Here is a 27023-nt window from a genome sequence, read left to right as displayed (position 1 = left end):
TGTTCCTCAGACGTAGGACAGGTGTTCCTCAGATGCAGCACAGGTGTTCCTCAGACGCAGCACAGGTGTTCCTCCTCAGGCGTAATACATGTGTTCCTCAGACGTAGCACAGGTGTTCCTCTGACGTAGCACAGGTGTTCCTCAGACGTAGCACAGGTGTTCCTCCTTCAGGCGTAGTACATGTGTTCCTCAGACGTAGCACAGGTGTTCCTCTGACGTAGCCACAGGTGTTCCTCAGACGTAGCACAGGTGTTCCTCAGACGTTAGCACAGGTGTTCCTCAGACGTAGCACAGGTGTTCCTCAGACGTAGCCAACAGGTGTTCCTCAGATGCAGCACAGGTGTTCCTCAGACGTAGGACAGGTGTTCCTCAGATGCAGCACAGGTGTTCCTCAGACGCAGCACAGGTGTTCCTCAGACGTAGCACAGGTGTTCCTCAGACGTAGCACAGGTGTTCCTCAGACGTAGCACAGGTGTTCCTCTGACGTAGCACAGGTGTTCCTCAGACGTAGCACAGGTGTTCCTCCTCAGGCGTAGTACATGTGTTCCTCAGACGTAGCACAGGTGTTCCTCTGACGTAGCACAGGTGTTCCTCAGACGTAGCACAGGTGTTCCTCAGACGTAGCACAGGTGTTCCTCAGATGCAGCACAGGTGTTCCTCAGACGCAGCACAGGTGTTCCTCAGACGTAGCACAGGTGTTCCTCAGACGCAGCACAGGTGTTCCTCCTCAGGCGTAGTACATGTGTTCCTCAGACGTAGGACAGGTGTTCCTCTGACGTAGCACAGGTGTTCCTCAGACGTAGCACAGGTGTTCCTCCTCAGGCGTAGTACATGTGTTCCTCAGACGTAGCACAGGTGTTCCTCTGACGTAGCACAGGTGTTCCTCAGACGTAGCACAGGTGTTCCTCAGACGTAGGACAGGTGTTCCTCAGACGCAGCACAGGTGTTCCTCCTCAGGCGTAGTACATGTGTTCCTCAGACGTAGCACAGGTGTTCCTCAGACGTAGGACAGGTGTTCCTCAGATGCAGCACAGGTGTTCCTCAGACGCAGCACAGGTGTTCCTCCTCAGGCGTAATACATGTGTTCCTCAGACGTAGCACAGGTGTTCCTCTGACGTAGCACAGGTGTTCCTCAGACGTAGCACAGGTGTTCCTCCTCAGGCGTAGTACATGTGTTCCTCAGACGTAGCACAGGTGTTCCTCTGACGTAGCACAGGTGTTCCTCAGACGTAGCACAGGTGTTCCTCAGACGTAGCACAGGTGTTCCTCAGACGTAGCACAGGTGTTCCTCAGACGTAGCACAGGTGTTCCTCAGATGCAGCACAGGTGTTCCTCAGACGTAGGACAGGTGTTCCTCAGATGCAGCACAGGTGTTCCTCAGACGCAGCACAGGTGTTCCTCAGACGTAGCACAGGTGTTCCTCAGACGTAGCACAGGTGTTCCTCAGACGTAGCACAGGTGTTCCTCAGACGTAGCACAGGTGTTCCTCAGACGTAGCACAGGTGTTCCTCAGATGCAGCACAGGTGTTCCTCAGACGTAGGACAGGTGTTCCTCAGATGCAGCACAGGTGTTCCTCAGACGCAGCACAGGTGTTCCTCAGACGTAGCACAGGTGTTCCTCAGACGCAGCACAGGTGTTCCTCCTCAGACGTAGCACAGGTGTTCCTCAGACGCAGCACAGGTGTTCCTCCTCAGGCGTAGTACATGTGTTCCTCAGACGTAGGACAGGTGTTCCTCTGACGTAGCACAGGTGTTCCTCAGACGTAGCACAGGTGTTCCTCCTCAGGCGTAGTACATGTGTTCCTCAGACGTAGCACAGGTGTTCCTCAGACGTAGCACAGGTGTTCCTCAGACGTAGGACAGGTGTTCCTCAGACGCAGCACAGGTGTTCCTCCTCAGGCGTAGTACATGTGTTCCTCAGACGTAGCACAGGTGTTCCTCAGACGTAGCACAGGTGTTCCTCAGACGTAGCACAGGTGTTCCTCAGACGTAGCACAGGTGTTCCTCAGACGTAGTACAGGTGTAATCAGTCGTAAAGGTAGAATAGATCGTCCCGAACATCACGGATCCAGCTCGTTAATCGGATCGGTGCATCCCTCGCCCTCTGATCATCATCTCTAACCGTGTGGATGTTGTGTCGATAAAAAACCAAAACAACTACCATTCAAGTGTTGTCTTACATTCCTGGTTGTGATGCCAAACCCGTTGACCCATTCCCGTCTTTATCTGTTTTAGCTGAACAAATTCATTTCACCAAACGCATCCACAACATCGAAGTCAACGAGCGCCAGTCGGCCACCTTTGAGTGCGAGGTGTCCTTCGACAACGCAATCGTTTCGTGGTACAAAGACACCTGGGAACTGCGAGAGAGCCCGAAGTACAACTTCACAAGCGAGGGCCGAAGACATTTCATGGTCATCCGAAACGTGGCCACCGAAGACGAAGGTGTGTAGAGCGCCACGAGGCCCGACACAGAGCCCACAGAGATTTTTTACCTCATTGTTTTTGATGCCTTGAGTGTTAAACGTCTTCATTAATAATCCCGTGTAGGCGTGTACTCAGTGATTGTGAGGTTGGAGCCCCGAGGAGAGGCTAAGAGCACTGCTGAGCTTTATTTGTCTGGCAAAGGTACAGTCAGACGCCGCCATCTTTCTCTGTTTCTGTTCCTGTCTGGTGAAGCCTTTAACACGTTGTTCACTCTTCCCCCCTCTTTCACAGAAATTGAATTAGCAATGGTGCCCATGGGTAAGTCATTCATTTATTCAACAACTTCAATCTATTAGCGACATTGAAGGTGAATCCTCTTGTTCTCTGAGTTCATCCGTTTCATCCCTGTAGACATGTTAGCCTAGCTCAGAACAAAGAGTGGACATTTGGGAAAACTGCCACCCAGCGTCCCGACAAATAGCATAATCTTGGGACTACCCATCATTCCAATATCCCAATAGACTCAAATCTCCAACTATAGCGAAAGCCGACTGTCCAACAAAATGTTATCCTGAAAACAAACCAGTCGTTGCTCTAAATGGTTCAGAAACCACTCACTCCCCGCAGTGTGTGGTTTCAGAGCAATGGCCCGTTGTTTGGGGATAACGTGCTGTTCTACAAATGTTTTGGACTATTGGGGTTTCAGGGTTAATGTGTACAACTACTGAATGTTACGGACATCTCAAAGTCTTTGGTTAAGCGGCAGTATACTAGCAGTTTGCAGTTGGCTGATGTTACCTTTTATTTATCATCCAAATCCCAAAATGTTGGGAAACAAGAGGATTTTCCAAAATGTCAAACTGTTCCTTGATTGGAGAACAGTTACCATCAGTGTTTTTCTTCTGTACACGGAGTACTGTGAGCTTCTTTTAAATAAAGCTTGGTTATAAAAGCATATTCCATATTCTTTAGATGTCCCAGACTCCTCAGTTCAGAGGCCTGAAGTGCCTTCATCCGTGGCAATGCAAGGTAAGACTTCAAACCAACAATAAGAAAACCATTTCTAACATTTAACCAGAGTTTAAAGAAAGTTCCAGAAAAGTGAGAATCTTTCTGAATCAACTACTAAACTCTTTAATATCTCAATTAACGCATGTGTTCTTTTACCTTTAAAGAAACTTCTGAATTCTTTCAATATGAAGAAGAGTTTGAACAAAAACAAGGTATTTATTATGTTTTTGCTCACTTGAGATTTGACCAAAAACAAATGAATGAATAATCGTATGAATAGATCTTAATTACACATCAGATGTAACAACCCTCTGTTGTTCCCCCTCACTGACGATCAAACTAATCCAGATATTAACCCTTTGTTTGTTTAAGAATCGGCCGAATATTCATATCACTATGAAGAAGAGGTGCAGGTGCAGCAGAGAGGTACACCATGTTGTATTTCCTCATCTTCATCATCTTCATCCTCCATTCAAACAACCGAGCAGATCTGGGAAAACAAGATCAATAATCTGATCAGAAACGTTTGTGTATATCTGCACAAATAATATAGCACTCATAATAAAAAAAAAGAAAAGTGTAAATATTAAGAAGTTTTTTGAATGTACTCGTTCATGTGTAAATGTGAACGAGTACATTACTTAATGTCTGTGAGACAGTGTAACAACAGAACCTGCAGTTTGGCTCCTTTGAAGTCATATATGGGAAACACATATGCGGTATATCTGAATGATAACTAAGAAGTTATTTAAACATTTCTGATCATTCCTAGATCTAGGTCTCAACTTGTGAATGGTCCCAAACCTGCCTCTTGCGTTCACCCTAACCCACCACCACGTGGCCTCTGTATAATACACTGTGCTTTGTCTGTTTGTTTGTTTGTCTCCAAACTTTGTGTCTTCCATCTCTCCGTCACACACTCACTGACTTCTCGTCTTGTCGCCGTTTCACAGACAAAGTCTTTTCTCGTGTCGATCTGGGATTAAAACTCTTTGTGTGTGTGTGTGTGTGTGTGTGTGTGTGTGTGTGTGTGTGTGTGTGTGTGTGTGTGTGTGTGTGTGTGTGTGTGTGTGTGTGTGTGTGTGTGTGTGTGTGTGTGTGTGTGTGTGTGTGTGTGTGTGTGTGTGTGTGTGTGTGTGTGTGTGTGTCTCCTCTTGGTTCCTTATTTCAGTCTCAGGTCATTTTTCTGCTTCCCTTATACACTCTAATTTCTTACCCACAATGCATTGTAATAATTGCTTTGCATTGGATTCCACGTCTAATTCCTGCTTACATTTGAAATGTTTATACCTGATTCTTGTTGTATTAGAGTGTTGTATTATTTAGTTTTCTAACTTGCATTGCTCTGATAACCTGCTGTAACACCATCTATCAACACATAGAGACCATTTGAGTCTGTTTGCATGACATTACAGAAGGTAATATACACATTAGTGACAGACATATAGGAGATAAACTCTTTTTGTGACAGACAGTGCTGATGGTTCTGGTTCCTCTGTGCTTCCTTGCAGCTTCCAGAGTGGCAGTGGAGGAGAAAGTAGAGACCAAGAAAGTTGAAATGAGAGAAGGAATTCCATCCAAAGGTAATGAACACCTGACTTCCTGCTCAGCTCCGCGCTTCAGGAAACGCAAACTCACCCGTGTGTCGTCCACCACTAAAATCTTTGTCTGTTTGTCCCTGAGCACTCTTCATCTCTGAGACGTTCTTTGCTGAAGTTGTTTTATTATCTTCTGACGCTTCTTTGCTTCACCTGCAAACGCTCCTCTCTTGTGTTGTTAACACAATCGGTGTCTTTTTCAAGTTCCCAAAGCTGAGAGAAAGCCTGAGGAGAAGCCGAGGGCGTCACTGAAGGAGCCCCCCCCCCCTGAAGGTACCAGCATGCACCTGGTTCATATCTATCAAGCTTTCTCACACTTTGCTCCTCTGTGTGTTTGAACTGGAAATGTGGTTTTTTGTGAATGTTCACTTAAATGTATTGACATTTTAAAGAAGCCAGAAAGCCGGTGGAGAGAAAGGTTGCTGCCGCTTCAGAAGCCGAGCAGAAGAAAGCCTCTTCTAAAGGTAGAGACGTCTCCCTCTCTCACATCTCTCTCCTGAAAGTCTCACTCTGTGCAGACGACACTCTGTGCAGTCTCACTCTGTGCAGACGACACTCTGTGCAGACGACACTCTGTGCAGACGACACTCTGTGCAGACGACACTCTGTGCAGTCTCACTCTGTGCAGACGACACTCTGTGCAGTCTCACTCTGTGCAGACGACACTCTGTGCAGTCTCACTCTGTGCAGTCTCACTCTGTGCAGGACGACACTCTCACTCTGTTGCAGACGACACTCTGTGCAGACGACACTCTGTGCAGACGACACTCTGTGCAGACGACACTCTGTGCAGTCTCACTCTGTGCAGACGACACTCTGTGCAGTCTCACTCTGTGCAGACGACACTCTGTGCAGTCTCACTCTGTGCAGTCTACACTCTGTGCAGACGACACTCTGTGCAGACGACACTCTGTGCAGACACACTCTGTGCAGTCTCACTCTGTGCAGACTACACTCTGTGCAGTCTCACTCTGTGCAGACGACACTCTGTGCAGTCTCACTCTGTGCAGACGACACTCTGTGCAGTCTCACTCTGTGCAGTACGACACTCTGTGCAGATCGACACTCTGTGCAGTCTCACCTCTGTGCAGACGACACTCTGTGCAGTCTCACTCTGTGCAGACGACACTCTGTGCAGTCTCACTCTGTGCAGACGACACTCTGTGCAGTCTCACTCTGTGCAGACGACACTCTGTGCAGTCTCACTCTGTGCAGACGACCTACTCTGTGCAGACGACACTCTGTTGCACTGACGACACTCGCCTCATGCTTTCTGACTGATCTCTGTCTGCTGTTCTTTGACTCTCTGGTTGATAATGTGTTTAAATGTATCTTACAAGAAGCAGAGGAGGTTCAGAAGCCTGCTGCTGTGCCCTCACCCCCTGCGGAGAAGCCTGGACTGCCAAAGAAAGGTACTTTCAGACGTCTTCAGTAGCAGCTTATCGTCCTCACGCTACGTAGCCGCTAACCTCTTCATGTCTGTCTTCCTGTGTGTGCTCTGTAGCTCTAAACTGTTCCACTCTTTATCAGTGTCTGAACTCTTGTTTTGAAGACTCTTCATAACTCTTAAATGCTACCACAACGTAATGCTAACATTAGCTAATGTCTGTCTTGCCTACCTGAAGCTGAGCCCAAGCCTCAGGCACCAGCTGCAGCTCAACCTGAGCCTGAGCCCAAGCTCAAGCAGAGAGCAGAACCTGAAGCCAAACCGGCGGTGAAGGTGGAGCCGGAAGCTAAGCCAGTGGCGGTAAAGAAGCCGGCTACCCCCCCCTCCAAAGGTATTTCCTTCCCTCCTTTGTGGGTTCATTTGAAACGTATTGAGTGTAACTGTGTGTCTGTTTTCTCCGTCCTGAGTGTTTAGACGGCTCATGTGTTTAGCTTCGAGTGTGGAAGCGAATCTTTGACTTTCTGTGTGTCCTGATTGTTGAGTCTAAACTAAATGTTGCTTTAAGTCCCCGAAGAGGCTGCAACACCACAGCCGGCAAAGGTCAAGCCTGAACCGGTGGTGAAAAAGCCAGAACCAGACGCTCCAAAAGCCAAACCAGAACCAGAGGCTCCAAAAGCCAAACCAGAAGTTCGTAAACCGGAGCCAGAACTGCCCGTTCCAAAACCTGAACCTGCAAAGGTCTCCAAACCTGAACCTGCAAAGGTCTCCAAACCTGAACCTGCAAAGGTCTCCAAACCTGAACCTGCAAAGGTCTCCAAACCTGAACCTGCAAAGGTCTCCAAACCTGAACCTGCAAAGGTCTCCAAACCTGAACCAGCAGTTAAGAAAGCTGAACCTGAAGTGAAAGTGCCAAAACCAGAACCTCAGAAAGCCAAACCAGAACCGAAGCCTGCTCCGAAGGAACCTCCAAAGCAAGGTACACAGCGTCTCTGAGTGAGATGTGTCTTAACTCCACGCCTAATGATCTTTTTTGTGTTTGTTTGGAGTAAAACAAAGTTCTTCATCATCACCGTAACCCTAAAACCCAAACTCTTACCTTCATCTTAACCTCTCTCCGGCTCCTGGTTTGTTTCGTCTAACGTCTAACTGTGGTTACCATGGGGATGCACGTCTTGTGTCTTGTCTTGCACTCGTTAGAGTGTTTGCATCTTACAAACTCTTCTGTACATGTAAAGGCTGTTAATGCTTGTAAATGATACTCTTTAAAGTTCCTGTGGAGGAAGACAGACCTGTGGAGGAAGACAGACCTGTGGAGGAAGACAGACCTGTGGAGGAAGACAGACCTGTGGAGGAAGACAGACCTGTGGAGGAAGACAGACCTGTGGAGGAAGACAGACCTGTGGAGGAAGACAGACCTGTGGAGGAAGACAGACCTGTGGAGGAAGACAGACCTGTGGAGGAAGACAGACCTGTGGCTCCCAAAGCAGCAAGGAAACCAGCAGCTGCTGCTCCTCCCAAAGAAGAGCCGACACAGAAACACAAAGGTACCTTAATGTTCCCAGACTCTGTTCTGGGTCCTTTGACTCTGGAGTTACGCCACTCAACTTTCCATCACTTTGAACAATGATATGATGAGAACCAAACTATTGGCACTTTAAGACAATTGACCAAAGAAAAGGGTCATTTGAGTGAAGTAACTCCACGTTGGTTTAAAACGATCTTTGTTTGTGCGCCAGCACATTGCAACATTCTTTCTAGTCATGTCTTGTGCATGTGTTTGTGTCTAACCCTCTTAAAGCTGTGATGCCCAAACAAGTGGTGCCTGAAGAGGTGTCTGAGTCAGTCCCTCAGAAGGTGTTTGAACCTGAGAGGCGTCCAGATGAAATACCTGAACCGCCAGGGAAGGCTGAGGTGAAGGAAAAGACCCCTGAGAGGGTCCCAGAGAGGGTCCCTGAGAGGGTCCCAGAGAGGGTCCCAGAGAGGGTCCCTGAGAGGGTCCCAGAGAGGGTCCCAGAGAAAGTGCTGGCACCCCAGAGAAAAGCAGATGAAATACCAAAGAAGGTTCCAGAAAAACGAGCCGTGGAGAAGGCTCCTCCTGAGAGGAAGTCTGTAAAGGTTTCTCAGAAAGTGTCTGAAGAAGAGCGGACTCCTGAGGAAGTCAAACCTGGACCAGAGAGGGTCTCTGTAGATAGAACACCTGAACCGGTGTCTCAGAAAGGCCCAGAGAGGGTCTCTGTAGATAGAACACCTGAACCGGTGTCTCAGAAAGGACCAGAGAGGGTCTCTGTAGATAGAACACCTGAGCAGGTGTCTGAAACTAAAGGTACAGCCGAGGCAGACCTCAACTCTTTCATTAAACACGTCTTCTTCATGCATGAGAACCAGCAGCTCACTCACTATATGGCATCTAAATGTACACTCAAAACTAATTATTGTAAGTAATGAAACCTCTTTGATGATTTAAATGGAATAATATTCATTGACAAAGGCTTTATTTGACCACGAGTCAAATGTTTTATTTGCTAAAATGCTGACTATACTTCAAAATGATGTTTTAAACGTATTTGATGTGCATTGGCTACTTTGGCGCCACCCAGTGGTAGGATCACGTTTCTTTCTCATGAATACATTGAAGGATCAAACTTAGGTTTCAGTTTGATGATATTTAATGATATTCAATGTACAGTCTTAGTGCCCTTTGTCCCTGCTATCCTGCTCTCCTCTGTCTAGCACCAGAGGAGAGCAGGGTCCCTGTGGAGCCTTACAAAACATGTCAAGCAAAAAAAGGCTTGAATGTTTTTATGGAAAACTTGGTCCAAAAGAAATCCAGCAATGCAAACCAAGAAAAGTGTTTTAATCACACGTAAGAGATTATAACTGATCTAATTTCACCTTTGAATAAGCTTCAGTTGACTATACTGAATATATATATACAAACTATGAACCATTGACTTTTGTTTGGGTGTATAGCAGATGTAAGGAGTATTTAAATACAAACTGAGCTGCTGCCACTTCTTTAAAAACCTCGGACATCCCTCTTTGATTTCTAATCTCTTGCTGTGTTTCGTGTTATTACATGTACGTTGTTTATTTCCTTATGTTTGTTAAACGTCTTAATTCTCTTCTTTTAAAATGATCTTCGACCTTCTCACTGGATTATCTTTAAAAGAAACCAAGAAGATTGTGAAGATGGAACAAGAGAGAAAAGTCTCTCCTGCAGAAACAGGTACCGACCATCTGAAACCCTGATGGAGTACTTTAACCACTTTAACTCTTGGTGATAAACATGATCACCTGAAGCTTTAACCAAGTGCTTCATCTGTGTTCCTAATCCTTGTGTTTTGTTCTCACCTCTTGGCGCCGCCGCATGACGCCTTTTCTTCTTCTTCTACAACTCTTAAAACTCCCAGAAACTGAGAGTCTCGTTAAGATCGAGCTCAGGAGAGCAGCTCAGGAGACTCGGGACGTTTATCACGTCGAAGAGGAAGTGTGGGAACACCAAGAACACGCCAAAGGCAAAGAGGCTCGTCTTGGCGAGACCGTAGAGCCGACATCAGACCTCTTACGTCCAGAGAAGTCTGAAGTGCGAGGCGAGATATCTGTTACTGACTCTGCAGGGAGGAAAGACACCCGGGCGTCCAAACACAGAGTCTCAAAAACACAAGAAACCATTGTTGTTGTAGTCCAGAAATCTGACCCAGGGTAGGGAGGTTAGACCTCAGATAGAAACCACTGAAGAAGAGTTCAGTATTCAGTCCATCTTGTCTTTAACAGACGAGAGGAAAGACAGCGAGGCGGTCAGACAAGAAAGAAGGGACATCTCCATACAGGAGGGAAGAGAGATGAGCATTGAAACAGAAAGCATACAGAGGGCAACAGGAAGTCAAGAGTCCAGTCAAAGAAATAGATAAAGCCGTTATTATCAGCACAGCAACTAGAAAACAGACTGAAGCGCTTGAAGGAAAGCATTTGACTGAGTCACGACGCCAGATCATATCAGATATTCCCAAAGAAGATTACAGGAGAAGTGAGGACATGACTATTCAAAAGAGGGAAGTCACAGTTGAAGAGAAACAACCAAAGTGAGTTTGTCTCAGGTAAAGATGGTAGAAGAAAGTCAAAAGGTCATTCCCCCAAAGGATGAGAGCAGTGCTCCAGGGAGAGTCTTGGTAAAGAAACAAGAGAAGCAGCAAACATCTGAGGAGATATTTAGTAAGAAGAAGGACAGAGTTTCTGAAGACGTGACGCCAGAGGTCAAACCCAAAGAGTCCGTAACAGATATCAAACCTGAGACACCAAAGTGGTCAAAAAGGAGACTGGAGTTGTTTCTGCAAGAACTGGAACAGATCACAAGAGAACAGAGGAAACGAGTGTTTTATTTGAGGGAAGTCTTCGGACAAAACCTTCAAAAGCAGCATCTCCCAGAGGTACAAACAGACCACCTAACATCATGATAACACTCACATTGTCTTATCTTTGTTCAGGTTTGCTCTTGACCACCAGGGGTATGAGAATGAGTCTGAATCATCCTTTCAGACTCATTGTAACCCCATTGTCAAACCCTCCTTGTACCTTGTTGTAAAGGGGTTCTCTTTCATCCCTTTCCTGTCATGCTCATATCTTGCGTTAAACATAAAACTATTATTCTTTAAAGAACCAGAATTTGAGGCCGAGACGATTCCCACGACCCTTCCTCCTCCTCCTCCTGCTGCTCGGACTCCTGAAGAAGGAAAAAGAGGTACAACATCCACGGCACATTTTCCTGTCAGCTCCTTTTCTTATTACCTGTGTTTGTCTCGTCTAACTCTTGTTGTTCCCCTCTAACCTCTTGGCACCGCTTCATGGTGCTTTCTCTTCAAAACTCTTAACATCTTCCGTCCTCAAGCGGCAGCCAGCGGTCTGTTAAAGGCTGGGGAGAGAGCCGGACGTCACACTGATTCCAGATCAAGAGAAGAGGTTGAAGCACAAGTATATGGCAAGCATGAAGAAGGCGAGGGTCCTACATCTTTGCAGGAAGAAGAGGTTTTAAGTGCGATGGAAGAAGTGTCTGAAATAAGTGGTGAAGTATCTGTTACTGATGGCTCAAAGAGACGAGCTGTTAAAACAAGAGGCATTTCAAAAACTAGAGACAGGCTCAGCATGACAGGAAGTGAATGTGAGAGGAAAGTTCAGGAGGAGTCTTCTGTCCAAAAACCTGATTCTCTAAAAGAAATAAAAGACCTTCAAAAAGATGCTAAAGGGTATAAAGAAGCTCTCCATAAAGGTGAAGCAGTCAAAGTCAGTCCGATTGAAGGAACAGTTAAGATGAGACGTTCAGTTTCTCCTGAAATAGAAGTCAAACCTCAAGAGAAAGAAACTGAAACTAAAGAACCTGAGATCTTGTCAAAGAGCAGGACTGATGTGGCGCAGAAAGTGAGACGGCAGGCAGCGGTTGAAGACGAGGACGCTGTAGTTAAAAAAGTCCAAGTTAGTCGGCAAGAAAAGACAAAACCAAGACAAGAGCAAAGTGAACATGTCTCCGGTAAGTCGGTAGAGCATCTGATCTCAGAGCAAGCTACCACTGAAGAAGGAGACACTGGTAGTAAAGAGATAGCTGATCAAATAGGGTTTGAGATGGTAACAACTGGAGACCCTCCGGCTAAAAGTGAAAAGGGTAAAACAAGGGAAGAAATAACTTCTCCTGTTGTTGAGAAAACAAAGAAACCAAAATCACTGAGAAAACAGGAATCCATTGAGAGAAAGGTGCCTAAAAAGAAAAAAGAACCAATGCGAGCCACAAGTGAAGAAACTACAGATAAAGAAATTCATTTGAAACCAATCGCATCCAAATCTGAAAAAGGAAAAGAACAAATGTTGTTAGAAACGTCTCAAACTGAACGAATTCCACTTCAATCTGAAGACGTTACAGATACATTTACTCCTGAGGCCTTTCCTCACAAACAGAGGCAGCAGAAGCCAATCAAAGGTGAAGCTGAGGATGAACAGTCAAAGACAAGAGTCCGAACTAAAGGTGAAGTCCCTGCTATTAAAGTAAAGGACGTTACAGAGCAAGAAGTCATTGAAGCAACCTCTCCAATGATCCAGTTATCTGACAGAGAAGCACCAATAGGAGATATACAAGGCACTGCAGACAGAGAGGACATTGGGTTAGGTGTCTCTGCGGGGATCAAACCATCACTAATGCAGAAACCTCCGAAAGCTCAGGTAAAAGTCAAAGCTAACAGCAAGTACACTAAATTACTTCCACCTGAAGGGTTAAACAAAGGAGAGGCCATACAAACACTCGTGTTATGTAAATCTGATGAACAATATGACGCTGACAAGCCAGCTGGTGTTACTAAAAACAAAGTCAAATCCCTTAAAGACAAAGACGTTGAATCAACAGTCACTGACAAAAGTGCTAAAACAAAGGATCCCATTTCATCAGTAGATGCAGATACTTCTATGAAAACTAGAGGGACTGCTGGGATTGGACAGGAGAAACCCAAAAAGCAAACATCAGTTTCAGATTTGACAGAAGAATCCTCTAAAGAAACACCGACCGGCAAAACACAGAAGTTAGTCGAACATGAAGAGTCATTACAGTCAGGCGGTAACAAGGGTAAAGACAGACCTTCTAAAGGCACAAAACCAAGACTCCAACAAACCCAGATGACAGATGTGCAACCTGTAGAAACGGCACCACGTAAAGAGATGATCGAGTTAGCTCAAAACAAAGGCCAGATACTCCATGACAGAGCTGCCTCAGGTCCTCTCATCAAACAGAAGGGACCAGCGGGAAAGGAAGGCGGAGGAAAGGGTGTCGACACGCCTGTGATGGACACAACTAGTGATATTGAAACGACAGATAGCGAACAGAAAACTCAAAAGATGATCGTTGAACGAGACCAGGTAAAGCACAGCACAGTTAGCAATAAAACCTTTAAAGTGAAACCATTTAAACTTAAAACAACACAGGAACAAGCGGACAGAAGGGCTTCAGATACACTTTTAGTGGAGGAAAGTTCTAGAGAACTTGCAGTAGCTCCTGAAAGACTAGCAGAAACCAGAGGAACTGAATTAGCAACAGTGGAAGAGGACATTGAGTTCTTTGAAGAAACAGCTTCTGAATGTATTCCCCTGAATGAGAGAGGACAGCAGGGAGCCAGACGTGAAGAGGTTCCAGATGAACACATCCCAACAGAACCCATCACTGTGGAAGAGAACACTGAAAAGCTGCCTCTCATTAAACATGGTACGCCTGAAAAACATGCAGAGACTAAAGACTTTGCCACAAAGCGTGCAACATCTGATGAGGAACTAACAGATAGTGAATCAGTATCTCAACAACAACAACAACAACAGAAACCTCAAAAGATTATCGTTCAACAGAACCAGGTAAAGCTCAGCACAGTTAGAGATAAAACCTTTAAAGTGAAACCATTTCAACTTAAAACAACACAGGAACAAGCGGACAGAAGGGCTTCAGATACACTTTTAGTGGAGGAAAGTTCTAGAGAACTTGCAGTAGCTCCTGAAAGACTAGCAGAAACCAGAGGAACTGAATTAGCAACAGTGGAAGAAACTGAGTTCTTTGAAGAAACAGCTTCTGAATGTATTCCCCTGAATGAGAGAGGACCGCAGGGAGCCAGACGTGAAGAGGTTCCAGATGAACACATCCCATTGAAATCCATAAGAGTTAAAGAGAACATTGTTAAAGTAACACCCGCTGAAGATGGGGCCCCAAAACAACTGGAAACACATGTTAAGATGAAAGTCTCCGATGATGAATTTGGCGTCCAGATTAAAGATCAAAAAGTCCAAACTGGACCTGAAGAACATCATAAGAAAGGTAAAGCTCAAACAGATCAACTGTCAGACCAATCCAAACAGACTACCGTTGCAGAGGCCAGGACCGTTGAAGAGGTCAGGACCATTGAAGAGGTCAGGACCGTTGAAGAGGTCAGGACCGTTGAAGAGGCCAGGACCGTTGAAGAGGTCAGGACCGTTGCAGTTTCACATGAATATGGTCGTACTACACCTTTTGAAACTACACAAATCAAACAAGAACATGTCCTAAGAAGGACTTCAGAGGCACCTGTGATGGAGGAGGCAATGGACAGACAACAAGACACTAACACTGTTATTCCTCGACACATGATCTCGTCTGAAGACGTTAAGGACGAAATCAGGTCCAAGTTAGTCCCAATTGAAAGTAAGACACCCATGTTGGCTCCCATTGAGAAGAAGACCCTAAAAAGACTGGAGCAAATTGACAGCATACCCTTGGAGACAACTGAGCCTGAAGTAACTTATGTTCCAGAGAAAACAATCAGTCCATTTGAAAGCACTCGTCCAAAGAAAGACATATGGCAGACCAGGAGACGAGATGAGTCAGCAAAGACTGTGGAAGACATTCAGACTGTAGGGTATCCAAAGAAAGACAAAATAGACACAAGTGTTCCTCGTGAACACGATACAACTGAAACTAAAGTAGAAGTTAAACCTGAGATCAAAGAAAAAAGACAAAGTTAGACATTTCTCAAGAAGAAGACAGGATATTAGTCCAAACAATTCAAGATGAAACTGTAAAGATAAAAGCAAAAAGGCCCAGACAAACGGAGATCCATGATTCTGTGAGAGCTCTGCAAGACAAACCCTCTGAAGCAGAACAGATCCAGTCCAAAGTAGTTCAAGTTAAGGATGAATATGGAAGTGTTGCACCCTTGGAAGTCTCAGACACTAAACAAGTTCAAAGAAAGTTTAAAGAAGCTCCTGCCATGGAGGTTGCAAGTGAAACGTCTGATACTTTTAAACATAAGATAGTCCAATCCAAACCCATGGAAGACATTGCTGAAGATACATCTCCAAAAAGAAAGGTTTCAAGTAAACCAGAAGAAAAACTTCCAATAACGGACAAAACTACCACAGATTGTCCAACTGTCGTTCCTCCTGTGATGGAGGAAATGAAAACAGACATAGCGATGGAACAAGATGCATCCAATGCACCAGATGAGTATGGACACATTTCCAAAAAGAAAGAAGCAACTAAAATGCAAATGGAAGATTTCCAGACTAATAAATCCCTTAAAGAGAAAGGCAAAAGGTTGGACAAAACTATACCAACTCCCCTAAAGGAAGTGCAGTCTAAGACAGTGGTAGTGAAAGATGAATATGGTAGTGTTACTCCATTCGTCCCAGAAGCAAATCCAGAACAAGTGGAACACAGGTTTCATTGGCTCCTGTGATGGAGGTTGCTTCTGAAAGATGTCTGATAGTGACAGAAGGAGACGTTAGATCAGACACTCTCCAAAGATATATCACACCTGATGAGCTCATTAAAGACATTAGGTCAACAAAACAGGATGTTTACAAGTCTGACGATGTTCCTACAAAGTCAAAGGAGTCTTCAAAAGATACTACAGTACATCCAGTCTTTTCAAAAGTAGACGTAGTTCAAGATCAGACAGAAAAGGTTTCTCCCATTAAAGAGGATTTACCTGATAAACAGAACATTGAAAGAAAAGCTCTAACTGTATCCCAACCAGAAGAAGCATATCAACGCTCTTTGGTGGAGCAAGAAGCTTCAGAAGAACTCACAGTCAAGGATCAAATCACTGCAGGTCTTCCAGTTGAAGAGATACAAACCCGTGAAGAGCAGACAGGCAGAACCCACGCAGAGACTGAACACATTAAGTCAAAGAAATCAAAATCCCTAAAAGAGAAAGCACTGAAGTTGGACAAACGTTCCTCTGAAGAAGTGCAGTCTAAGTCAGTTACAGTGACAGATGAATACGGTAGTATTACTCCACTTGAGGAAACAGAAACACAACCAGCTGAGAGAATGGTCTCAGCTGCTCCTGTGATGGAGGTCGCAGCTGGAAAACACCAGATAGTTAAAGATGGAGATGTGAAATCAGACACCCTGCAAAGATGTGTTGCACCTGGCACGCGTGTGAAAGACGTTGGATCCAGTAGAGAGGACGTTTATGAGTCCAGTGAGGCTTCTCTTGAGTCCACCAAGGGAAGGGTGGAGGCTGAGAAACAAACGATTACAGACAAAGATAATAAAATGCTAACAGAACAGAAACAAACTCAACAACAGGCAGAAGCGTCAGCTGTTACTCAACAAAAGACTCGGAAAACATTGAAAGGAGACCAAGAACGGTCTCCAATGAAAAGCATTCAGTCCAGAAGAGACACAGTGAAAGAGCCTTTCCTCAGTGCTGCTCCACATGTAGAAACAAAGCAGGACCAAATAGAGAGGAAAGCTTCAAGGACACCTGTCATGGATGTTGCTTATGAAAAACCATTGATTATGAAACAACATGAGTTTAAATTTGAGACTCCACAGAGGTTTATTACCCCTGACGATCTTGTTAAAGACATTACATCAAGTAAAACACAGCCAGTGGATGTTCCTTTAAAGAAAGTGGAACACACAACAGGTACCAGCCTGACGCTAGGTCAAACTGAAGAGTTTAGAGCTCAAGGAAGAAAGTCCAAGGTTGGAACACTTGTTGACAAAACTACCAAAGTTACTCCCATGCAAACAACCACCACTAAAGGATCACTGCGAGGCAAAGACCATTTAGACACATATGCAAGAACTGGAGAAACTACTCAAACAGAATCTTTTAAAAAGGCTTTGAATAAATCTGATACAATAGAAGGGATTCAGCCAAAGGTCGTCATGGTTACAGATAAGAGAGCTACAGTAACACCTGTGACGTCTAAAGAATCACTTATTGCAGAAGAATATACCAAAAGAGAAATTCTCAAGGACGTTAGAACAATGTCAGCCGAACAAGACTTTAAATATATAGAAGAAAGACCAAAATGTGTCTCTTTTGGAGACCAAGCTGCCAAACAACAACATCCAATGTCATCCCATGTAGAGGAAGCACCTTTAGAAAGACGCCTGAAGTTGGCTAAACCCAAAGACATAAAGACTGAAGTAATGGTAGGAACAAACAAAATCCTCAAAGAACTTCCTGAAAAAGAAAAGCTTGAGATTAGACAAGTAGAAATAAAAGGAGGTCAGTTACTTAAACCCACAAAAACGATTGTGGAAATGCATAAAACCCAAGAGATGTCTGGGAAATACCAACCAGCAACGATCAGAGAGCCCTCAGTAACAGATACAACCAAGCCAAAGATGGTTCAGAAAAAGACTCCAGAATACGGAGAAAGTGTCAATAGGAAGTCAGAGGTGGAGCAGTCTTGTCTCAAAGCAGACGTCCGGTACCTCCCTGCTCAGGAAGTGTTGTCTTTGAAACCAGAAGGAAAAGAACGAGTCACCCTTCAAGAGTCTTCCAGAGGTATAGAGGGAGATATGTTATGTGTCACCGAGCACGTGTTTTACTTTACCTGAGCACCACACACCCTTGTGCACCTCTATTAGATTCATACCTCTTTCGACCATTTCAAGAAGACATCCATGTCACACCACCCATTCTGTGTCGTCACAAACTGTACTCCTGCTCATTGTGAAGAACCGTCCTCCTGTCGCCTCAGACAGACTCTTGGTTTCTGATCACCTGATATCACCACGCTTCCACCTTGGGTTTCTCTTCATTGCTTTGTCTAATTATGTTTGTCGTGTCCTTGATGTTTATTTTTACCTGAGAGATTTCATTACACAAATGAGGTGAGAAGTTTTCTGCAACTTGTCCGCCCTTGTATGTTTCCATCCTGGATCTTGTTCGTTCTGTTTGTGTTTGCATGCTGGTCCAGTGCTCACCCCATCAGTCTTACTGAGTTTCTGATTGTCGTATCATTTCATTTCAAAGTTCCTGTGAAGGGAATGGAGTCTCCACCACAAGTCACAGAAGCACTGGTAAAGCCAGCTGCTCCTCAAGAAGGTACCGACCTCTCTTTTAAATGTCTTAATGGTGTGTCTGTCTCTGTGTTTCTGTCTGTGAGGCATTCGTGAAAGAAGAATGTCACTCTTGAGCGAACATGATCTTTGAATCTTTATCAAAAGGACAATGGAAAAAGGTTTTCTTCATAGAAATATGAACTTTGCCTTTTTATGGTTTCAAGCTCTTAGAGCCAACATATATTTGTGTTTGTGGAGAGCTTTCTGTTGAATTCCCTTTTGACTTTGTACTTGAAGAGAGCAAACCGCAGGCGGCTGTAAAAGTTCAAGAAGCTGCCAAAAAGCCTGAAGTCACAGACAAGAGCAAGAAGATAGAGACGAGAAGAACTCCCCAGGAAGAAGCAAAGCCAGGTATACAGATAATAACTTGGAAAGAGTTTGTACTAAGACCTTGTGCGTCTTCCAAAGAAAAGTGTGTTTACTTTACAATCCCCTCTTTTATCAAGTGGCCAAGCCAAAGGCTGAAGAAGCAACCAGGAAGGTTGCAGAAGAAGAACAACCAGCCGTGGTGGAAAAGAGATCTCCTGAAACAGGTAGAGGTATAGGAAGAACTTGAAACATCCTCTTTGTTTGAGATTTCCAGTCCTATCCATCTTTTACACTTCCATTTTCATCACTGGAAATGTTGACTGACCCCCCCCCCCCCCACTTGTGTGTTTCCACCGTTAATCTTGGTCGGTCCGGCCTTCTCATTGGGATGTTTGTCTGTTCATGTTGTGTGTCCTGTTTGTTCATTCACCACACATCTAACTGAAGCATGCCACAGCTGTCCTTGGACTCTTCATGTCATCTCTTTACTTATTCCCCATGTCATTCCACTAAACCACGTGAGACTAGACCACTCTGCATACTCAGTCACATCTTTACCACAAATCCCATCAGCTATCATTTCTTTGAGTGCGCTTGGGAAGGTCTTCCGACTTATAAATCAGTGAAACTGCTATTTATGAGCGATGAAATGTTCTAACTAACAACTGTCTGAACTATAATCCTGTATTAGATCAAACCAAGGGACCCGTCCAAGCACCGGGAGGAGTGAAGAAAGGTAGGAGCACCGGTTCCCGCTCACCTCAGTACATTCAGTACACAGTTACTAACAGCTAAAGAAATACACAGCATGATACTTGTATAGCGCCACCAACTCTAAACCTACCCCAGGTTCACAACAGCAACAGTTGGAGATGTTGGGACATCAAAAGATCTTACTTGTTTAAAGAATACTAAATGCATACACACAATACATGTCTGTCTGTTGTGTCCTGTTGTCTTTTTGGTTACTGTTGTACTGTCATCTTTATCTATCAGTTTTATATATGGTGATAAGTGTGTGTGTGTACAAAGTGTGGTGTCATTCGTTACGTTTCATAAGTAATGTCAAACCTTTGCCACCTCAGAACCTCTTCTGCAGAGAAAAGGTAAAGTTCAGACTGAAGAGGAGATTCCCACTTTGAGGAAGACGAGCAGAGTCATGAGAGAAGTAGAAGAAGAGCAGGAGATAATCAAACTGAAGAAGATTCCTTCAGTTCAACTGAAAGAGGTTGAGGAAGAGGAGAGACCTCAGAAGGTCACGAAGACCACAGTGTTCCAGGTGGAGGAGCTGCACAGGGAGGAGGCGGTGGAGATGTCCATCGCCACCAGGAGACCCGCAGAGGAGAAGAAGCCTCGAGACAAAGCAGAGGTGGTGAAGAAGCCTGAAGTTCTGAAGCCTAAAGAAAAGGACCAGGAAGAAGCACCTGGAGGAGCCTGGACCCGTCACACACCTGTCCCAAAGGATGAGAAACCAGAAGAGAAGAGTTCTTTGAAGAAAACTCCCAAAGCCCCAAAGCAAGAGGAACCTGCCCCGCCTACTGCAGCCTTAAAGAAGGTGAGGACACTGCCTTCAGATGAAGTGCAACCAGAAGTGATCACATTAAAACCGTTTGAGAAACCTGTTAAACCATCTGAGGAGCCGGAGAAAGACAAGAAAGAGAGGCTAGACAGGGACTCTGTGCCTTTCCAGAAGCTAGACAGAGTCCCTAAAGAGCTGGAAACTAAAGAGCCTTCCAAGAAGCCTGAGAAAGCTCCTCCAGAGGTCAAAGAGCCACCAGCCAAGGTGTCAAAGCCAGTAGATCAAAAGAGAACTCCGGAGAAAGAGCCTGAGGAGGTCAAAGCGCCCACTAAGGTTAAGAAGATCCCAACACAGGAACAAGAGGTGGAGAGCGTCAAGCTGAAGCCTTTCTCCAGGCCGTCCAAAGAGGCTGCAGAGCCTGAGAAGAAGCCAGCGGAGGAGACAGAGAGGAAGCCGGCTGATGACCTGCAGCGCCGTCGCACCAGTCCAGAGGACAAACCTAAAGAACGAGAGCCTGAGGCTAAACCGATGAAACCTGAGATGGCAGAGACTCCAGAGAAGAAGCCGGCGAAGGTGGTGGAGGCAGCTCCAGCTGAGAAGAAAAGGACTCCTGTTAAGAAACCAGAAAAAGGTTCCTGAGGAGCCCAAACCTCTGCAGCTGAAGAAGGGAGTCACCCCGAGGCCAAAAGAGGAGAAGGAAGAGGTGGCTCTGAAGCCTTTGGAGCAGCTCAAGAAGGTGGAGCTGAGAAAGACACCATCTCCTCAGGTGGAGAAGCTGAAAGACGCAGAGAAAGTCCCCGCTGAGAGGAGGCCCAGTATGGATCCACTTAAAAGGGTTCCTAAAGCAGTTTCACCAAAAGACTCTGTGGAAGCTGTGACTCTGAAGAAGGTCCCGAAGAAGCCGTCCCCCGAGGAGGCTGCAGAACCAGCGAAGCCCGGGAAAGGAAAGGTTCCCCTGGGGAAGGAGGTGTCTCCTGGAGCCGTGCAGATGAGGAAGATAGCCACCCAGCCTGAGGAGGAGGTGTATGAAGAGGAGGACGAGGAAGGTGTGGAGCAGGAGGAAGATGAGGCCTGGGGCTGGGAGATGGTTCGCCGGGACAGTTACGACTGGGAGGGTGAAGGAGAGGAAGGTGCCCTGGAGGTGCCCGGGGTCTCCAGGAGAGGTGAGATGGTGGCGACCCTAACTCGTTGGGTGACGGAGACAAACGCTGCCTTCATGCCCTGAATAATCGCTCCCCATTCCCACCATCATGCCTCCATCCCAATCACTCATCTCAAACGTGACCCGGCTCACACCATCTTGTTCTTGTGTTTGTGTTGAATCTGTTTGTCAACTGTCATTTGTGTGTCCGTCATTTCCATCCGTCCAACACGTGTTCCCATGACATCTCCACCTTCGGTTTTGTTGTTCCATCTCTTCATGATGTGAAAGTCATTCATGTGCCTTTCCTTTCCATTATGTCATTATTCAACCATCACTATGACATCATATTCCCCAATCCATTGGAGTGGACATTACACATCTCTCTGGCATGTTCATGGAGACACCTGATGACGTTGTGTGCAGGAAACTCATTTGTGTTTTTCATGAACAGAGGGATCACCAGCAGGAGAAGCAGCAGCAGCAGGTGGAGGTCGAGGTCGAGGACTGAAACGTAAGTCTTTTCTTAATGTCTTGTAATGAAGTGATTCCAAAGAGTCCTTCATGAAATGACCGTCCATTTGTATTTCAGCCAAGCAGACCCCGTCCCCCGGAGAAGGTAGGGGCCGTGGTCTGAGGCCCGGAGGAAAGGGTCCCACGCCACCAGAGGAACCGTTCGCAGGGTTCAAGCTCAAAGCCGTCCCTCTGAAGTTCATCAAGAAGCTTCAGGACATCGTGTTGAAGGAAGCCGAGTCCATCGGATCGGCTGCGGTGTTCGAGTGCGAGGTTTCGCCCTCCACCGCCATCACTACCTGGATGAAAGACGACTGTAACCTTCGCGAGAGCCCCAAGCACAAGTTCACCTCTGACGGCAAAGACCGCAAGCTGAACATCATTGATGTCCAGCTCTCTGACACCGGGGATTACACGTGTATAGCCAAGAATGCCGGCAAGGAGATATCATGCAAAGCCAAGCTCATTGTTGAAGGTATTTATATTTAGTTCTGTCCTGAATATCTTTCTCCTAATCATTATCCAAGCATTCGCCACTCATTGCCTTTTTATCTGGGCACAGAGCTTCCATTGAAATGGATCAAGGAGCTGGAGGAGGAGACCTCGGCTATGAAGGGTCAGCCTCTGTACATGACCTGTGAGTTGAACAAAGAGAAGGATGCGATATGGAAGAAGAACGGTGAGGTCCTGAAGAAACAGGCCGGGAAGATTCAGATCAACGTCATCGGCATGCAGCACGCTCTGACCATCCAGAACTCCACTGAGGCCGACACCGGGCTCATCAGCTGTGAGGCGTCCGGCCAGGAGGACGTCAAGACCTCAACAAATGTCAAAATCATTGGTAAGCAGTGAACCCTAAAGACAGACGCATCCATCAATCCAGCTGTTTTATAAGTAGTGGATACAGGTAGAGATCTGGTATTGTCCATTCTTATTTAAAAATGTAATCACCATGAAGCCAAATCACTGATTGTCCTGCAGCTACATTCAGATATCTGCAGATTCAGGGAAGCAGCTTTGAATTCTCCCCTGAACCTGAACCTGAACCTGAACCTGAACCTGAACCTGAACCTCATTTCAAATTTCAAACATTCTTGAAACCGCCACAAAGTTAGATAAACTAATTCAGACTAAGCCTGTTTTGGGCCTTCTGCTTTATCTTAGAATACACCTTCTTAATATGTTGTATATGATGGAGCACGTCTTTTCTTTCTAATGCAAACCGTTGTTTCACTCCAACAGAAATCATCAGGGATTGGATTGTGAAGCCGCTGAGAGACCAGCATGTGAAACCGAAAGCCAACGCTACGTTTAAGTGCGAGCTCTTCAAGGAGTCCCCCAACTGGAAGTGGCTCAAAGGAGAGGAGGAGGTCACTCCTTCAGACAAGATAGAGATCAAGAAGGAAGGGAAGGAGCTGACGCTCACCATCAAGAACTGTCAGCCTGAGGATGTGGCGCAGTACTGCATGGAGGTGGAAGGACGCCTTTACACCGCCCATCTCACTCTAGGAGGTTTTTCTATCCACTTACTTAGCTTGCTTTTTGGTTTAGGGATGTCACTAGAAACAGTTCTCTGGTAACAAGTGGGGAGCAAAGCTCAACTCAAGACTAACAGGGTCATGTCATCTCTTGGTCACATTTAAGTGAGAAGCTACAGGTAGTTAGCTAACGTTAGCTGTTAGCTGTTAGCAGCCTGTTGAGCCAAGCTCCTTTGAGATGCATCTTTAGACAAATGGAAGTATTAGGCAAAGGTAAATCATAACGTTATCATGACGTGTTTAATGTAGTCTTGTGTGAGAAACGTAAATAAATCCAGTTGTCTGAAGGAGAGGTAATTAGGAAATTATGACCTGTTTGATTTCCAAACCAGTATGCTAATGGCCCAACCCAGTCTCACGGCATTTCGTGTAATAGTCACGAAATTAATGTAATCTATTGATTCGTGTTCACCAACACGATTTTCACCTTTTTTTCGTGTCACACAGAACGATTTTAAATGCAATGTATTTCTATTGGTAGTATGTTTCGTGCCTGCAACACGTCTTTTTGTCCGGTCGGGTCTTGGAAGACCGGAAGCTGTGTGGTTCATAAAAACATGTTCTTACTCAATATCTTACCCTAAGCCTAACCCTATCCCTTTTATTTTAAATTGTATAATGTCTGAGTTTTGTTGCCGTCAGTGAGGAAAAGAAATGTCTCAGAGCCTCAGAATACTGACATCTGTATTTTATGTCATCTTTTTATCCTTCTAATTTGTTATTATTTGGTGCAGGCACGAAACATACTACCAATATAAATACATTGCTTCTAAAATCGTTCTGTGTCAGAATACTTAAATCTGTATTTTTTTAAATCTGTTTTTCCTTCTAATTTGTTATTATTTACATTGCTTTTAAAATCGTTCTGTGTGACACGAAAACAATGGCGAAATCGTGTTGGTGAACACGAATCAATAGATTAAATTCGTGACTATAACACGAAATGCCTTGAGACTGTGTTGGAAGGAGATGTAATTAGGAAATGATGACCTGTTTGATTTCCAACCCAGTATGCTAATGGTAACAAAGAAGGGTACGATTAGTTATAGGTATCAAGAACTGTGTTTAAATGGTATTGGTATTGACTACTGACTTTCTGGTATTGTGACATCCCTAAGTGCTTCGTTTACTTTTCTTTAGTCTGGTCCATGTTTCTGAATACTAACACAACATCTCTCTCAGAGCGCGAGGCTGAGATCCTGAAACCTCTGGCCAGCGTTGAGGTGGTTGAGAAGCAGGACGCCGTGTTTGAGACGGAGATCTCTGAGCACGATGTTCCCGGCGAATGGAAGCTCAAAGGAGAGGTTCTGACCAGATCCCCGGTACGGTTTCATGAACTTGTTTCCGTTAAATAGTCACACGGTTCTTACTGCAGGTATTTCTTTTCTTGCATGGTCATGTTCATTACTTTATCCTGTGATGTATTCACCAGACGTGCGAAATCCACATGGAGCGCGGGGTGCGTAAGCTCACTCTGAAGAACTGCCAGTTGGATCATGCCGGAGAGGTTTCGTACCAGGCTCTGAACGCCATGACCAGCGCGATGCTCAACGTCAAAGGTAAGACCTGCGCCTGGTATCCAGGACCGGACGTACAATGTTTTAGGATATTAGGTGTCCAAATAAAGGCGTAAGGTCCGTGGGCAATACAATAAAGCTTAAAGGCACTTGGGAGCGGACCTTAGATCTTTGTTTCAAAGGGTTGATGAATGAAATGCATTTTGTGTGCCATTCTTTGAGACTTGCAGCCCGGGAAGACCAGGAGACATTTGGATGAGAATCCCAACCATTTCCAGTGTGTTTGTGTGTTTTCTATTTGTTGTCTGTTCAATGGAAACCTGTCTGTTTATATGTCCGATTTGACACGTGTCTAAATGTGTGTTTGTGCTGCCACTTTGCAGGATATTCGTACTGTCTGTGGTTAAATGTTGTTCGTTAACAGTGGCCAGTTTATTTGTTAAACATCATAGAGTTCAGTAGGCACTGGGTTGAGTCCAAGCAGGTAGGTAACTGGTGGAGAAAGAACTGAAGTATCCCAGTAAACTGAAGTCCTAGTTGGTGGTGGACCGGTCCTGCCGAAAGACTAAACCTTTGGAGGAATGATCACATCGAGTTCTTCACCGAACCTTACCAAGCAGACTTTATTTATGTTTTACGACGGGTAAACTGGCCACTGTGTGTAAACCGTTGTTGTTGTTTTGTTGTGTTGTTGATGTTCTGTGTCACCTCTTTAAACCCAGAAATCGAGATGGACTTTGTTGTCCCGCTGAAGGATGTTTCTGTGCCTGAAAAGAAACAGGCAAAGTTTGAATGCACCATCACGAAGGATGTCTCTAAGGTCATGTGGTATAGAGGGGATGATGTCATCACCCCGGACCAAAAGTATGACATCATCGATGATGGAAAGAAGCATATGCTCATTATAAACTGCTGCGAGTTCGATGACGAGGACGCGTATACAATCGCTGTTTTGGGCAAAATGTCCACAGCTAGCCTCACGGTGGATGGTAAGTGCTGGAGTGCCATTATCTAGCAGAGCCTTTCTCATGATCCAGACAGCACTCATTGAGTTGCCTCCTCTTCCCACCTAATGCCACTACAGGTATCAGGCTCAAATTGATCTCGCCGCTAAAGGACCAAACGGTGAAGGAAGGCACGACGGCTCGCTTTGAGCTGGAGCTCTCTCATGAGAACATCCCCGTCACATGGTACAGAAACGATGTCAAAATCCACCCGAGCAGAACCGTGCTCACTCACGTGGACGGGAAGAAACACGTGTTAGAAATGAAGGAAGTGACTCTCGATGATACTTGTCAAATTAAGGCTGAGGCCAAAGGGATGCCCTCCATGGCCAACCTGACGGTCATAGGTAAACCCATGTGTGTCCTCCTCCTGTTCGTCTTCTTCTCTCCACAGATATGTGTCCATGTGTGTGTGTTTGTGTGTCTCTACGTGTTGTGTATTTCCACAGAACAACCTGTTTGTGTGTTTGTGTGTCTGTCTCTACATGTTGTGTATTTGCACAGAACACCCTGTTTGTGTGTCATTTGTCTGTCTCTACGTGTTGTGTATTTCCACAGAACACCCTGAGTCATTTGTCTGTCTCTACATGTTGTGTTTTTGTGTTCCCCATCTTGTTTGTTTACCTCGGACTGTGTATTTGTTTGTTATTCATGTGTGTTTCTGTCTGGAGAGTCACACAAACATTTCCCCCTTCCAGAGGGCGATGCGTACTTCACGGTTAAGCTGCAGGACTATACTGCGGTGGAGAAAGACGAGGTGGCTCTAGATTGCGAGCTCAGCAAAGACGTGGAGGTCATGTGGTACCACAACGAGGCCGAGGTCAAACCCTCTAAGATGGTGGCCATTAAGGCCGAGGGCAAACGCAGAACCCTTGTCATCAAGAAAGTTGCCAACAAAGACCAAGGACAGTACGTGTGTGATTGTGGGACAGATAAGACGATGGCCACGCTTCACATTGAAGGTAATTTCATGGGGCTCATCATCCATCTTAAGCTCATCCTTCACCTCATAACCTCAAGCTCCATCGCACAAGTCTCTTTCTGGCATTTTGAAGCACCTTAGTTACGCTCATCACCACTGCCATCACCTTAGTTACGCTCATCACCACTGCCATCACCTTGGTTACGCTCATCACCACTGCCATCACCTTAGTTACGCTCATCACCACTGCCATCACCTTAGTTACGCTCATCACCAC

At 45.4% G+C, this 27023-nt stretch overlaps 1 protein-coding gene across 1 annotated transcript in view; it reads left to right on the top strand.

The window, feature by feature from the left end:
- LOC117490100 (titin-like) overlaps nucleotides 1-27023 on the top strand; it is a 241720-nt gene that overhangs the window by 100611 nt on the left and 114086 nt on the right. The window contains 28 exon segments of the mRNA XM_034139686.1: nucleotides 2236-2445; nucleotides 2551-2628; nucleotides 2719-2745; nucleotides 3400-3456; nucleotides 3603-3650; nucleotides 3811-3864; nucleotides 4950-5021; nucleotides 5241-5309; nucleotides 5429-5500; nucleotides 6377-6448; nucleotides 6662-6814; nucleotides 6989-7399; nucleotides 7692-7967; nucleotides 9593-9649; nucleotides 18195-18266; nucleotides 18521-18634; nucleotides 18730-18816; nucleotides 19284-19328; nucleotides 19678-20738; nucleotides 20740-21274; nucleotides 21845-22240; nucleotides 22328-22606; nucleotides 23008-23277; nucleotides 24486-24625; nucleotides 24736-24862; nucleotides 25543-25809; nucleotides 25905-26171; nucleotides 26523-26786. Of these exon segments, the coding sequence (XP_033995577.1) occupies nucleotides 2236-2445; nucleotides 2551-2628; nucleotides 2719-2745; nucleotides 3400-3456; nucleotides 3603-3650; nucleotides 3811-3864; nucleotides 4950-5021; nucleotides 5241-5309; nucleotides 5429-5500; nucleotides 6377-6448; nucleotides 6662-6814; nucleotides 6989-7399; nucleotides 7692-7967; nucleotides 9593-9649; nucleotides 18195-18266; nucleotides 18521-18634; nucleotides 18730-18816; nucleotides 19284-19328; nucleotides 19678-20738; nucleotides 20740-21274; nucleotides 21845-22240; nucleotides 22328-22606; nucleotides 23008-23277; nucleotides 24486-24625; nucleotides 24736-24862; nucleotides 25543-25809; nucleotides 25905-26171; nucleotides 26523-26786 (5580 nt within the window).

This window comes from Trematomus bernacchii, unplaced genomic scaffold (genome assembly GCF_902827165.1).
Source record: "Trematomus bernacchii unplaced genomic scaffold, fTreBer1.1, whole genome shotgun sequence".
Lineage (NCBI taxonomy): Eukaryota > Metazoa > Chordata > Actinopteri > Perciformes > Nototheniidae > Trematomus > Trematomus bernacchii.
The sequence above is the reverse complement of the archived record's forward strand: the minus strand, read 5'-3'. Positions and strand labels throughout refer to the sequence as shown.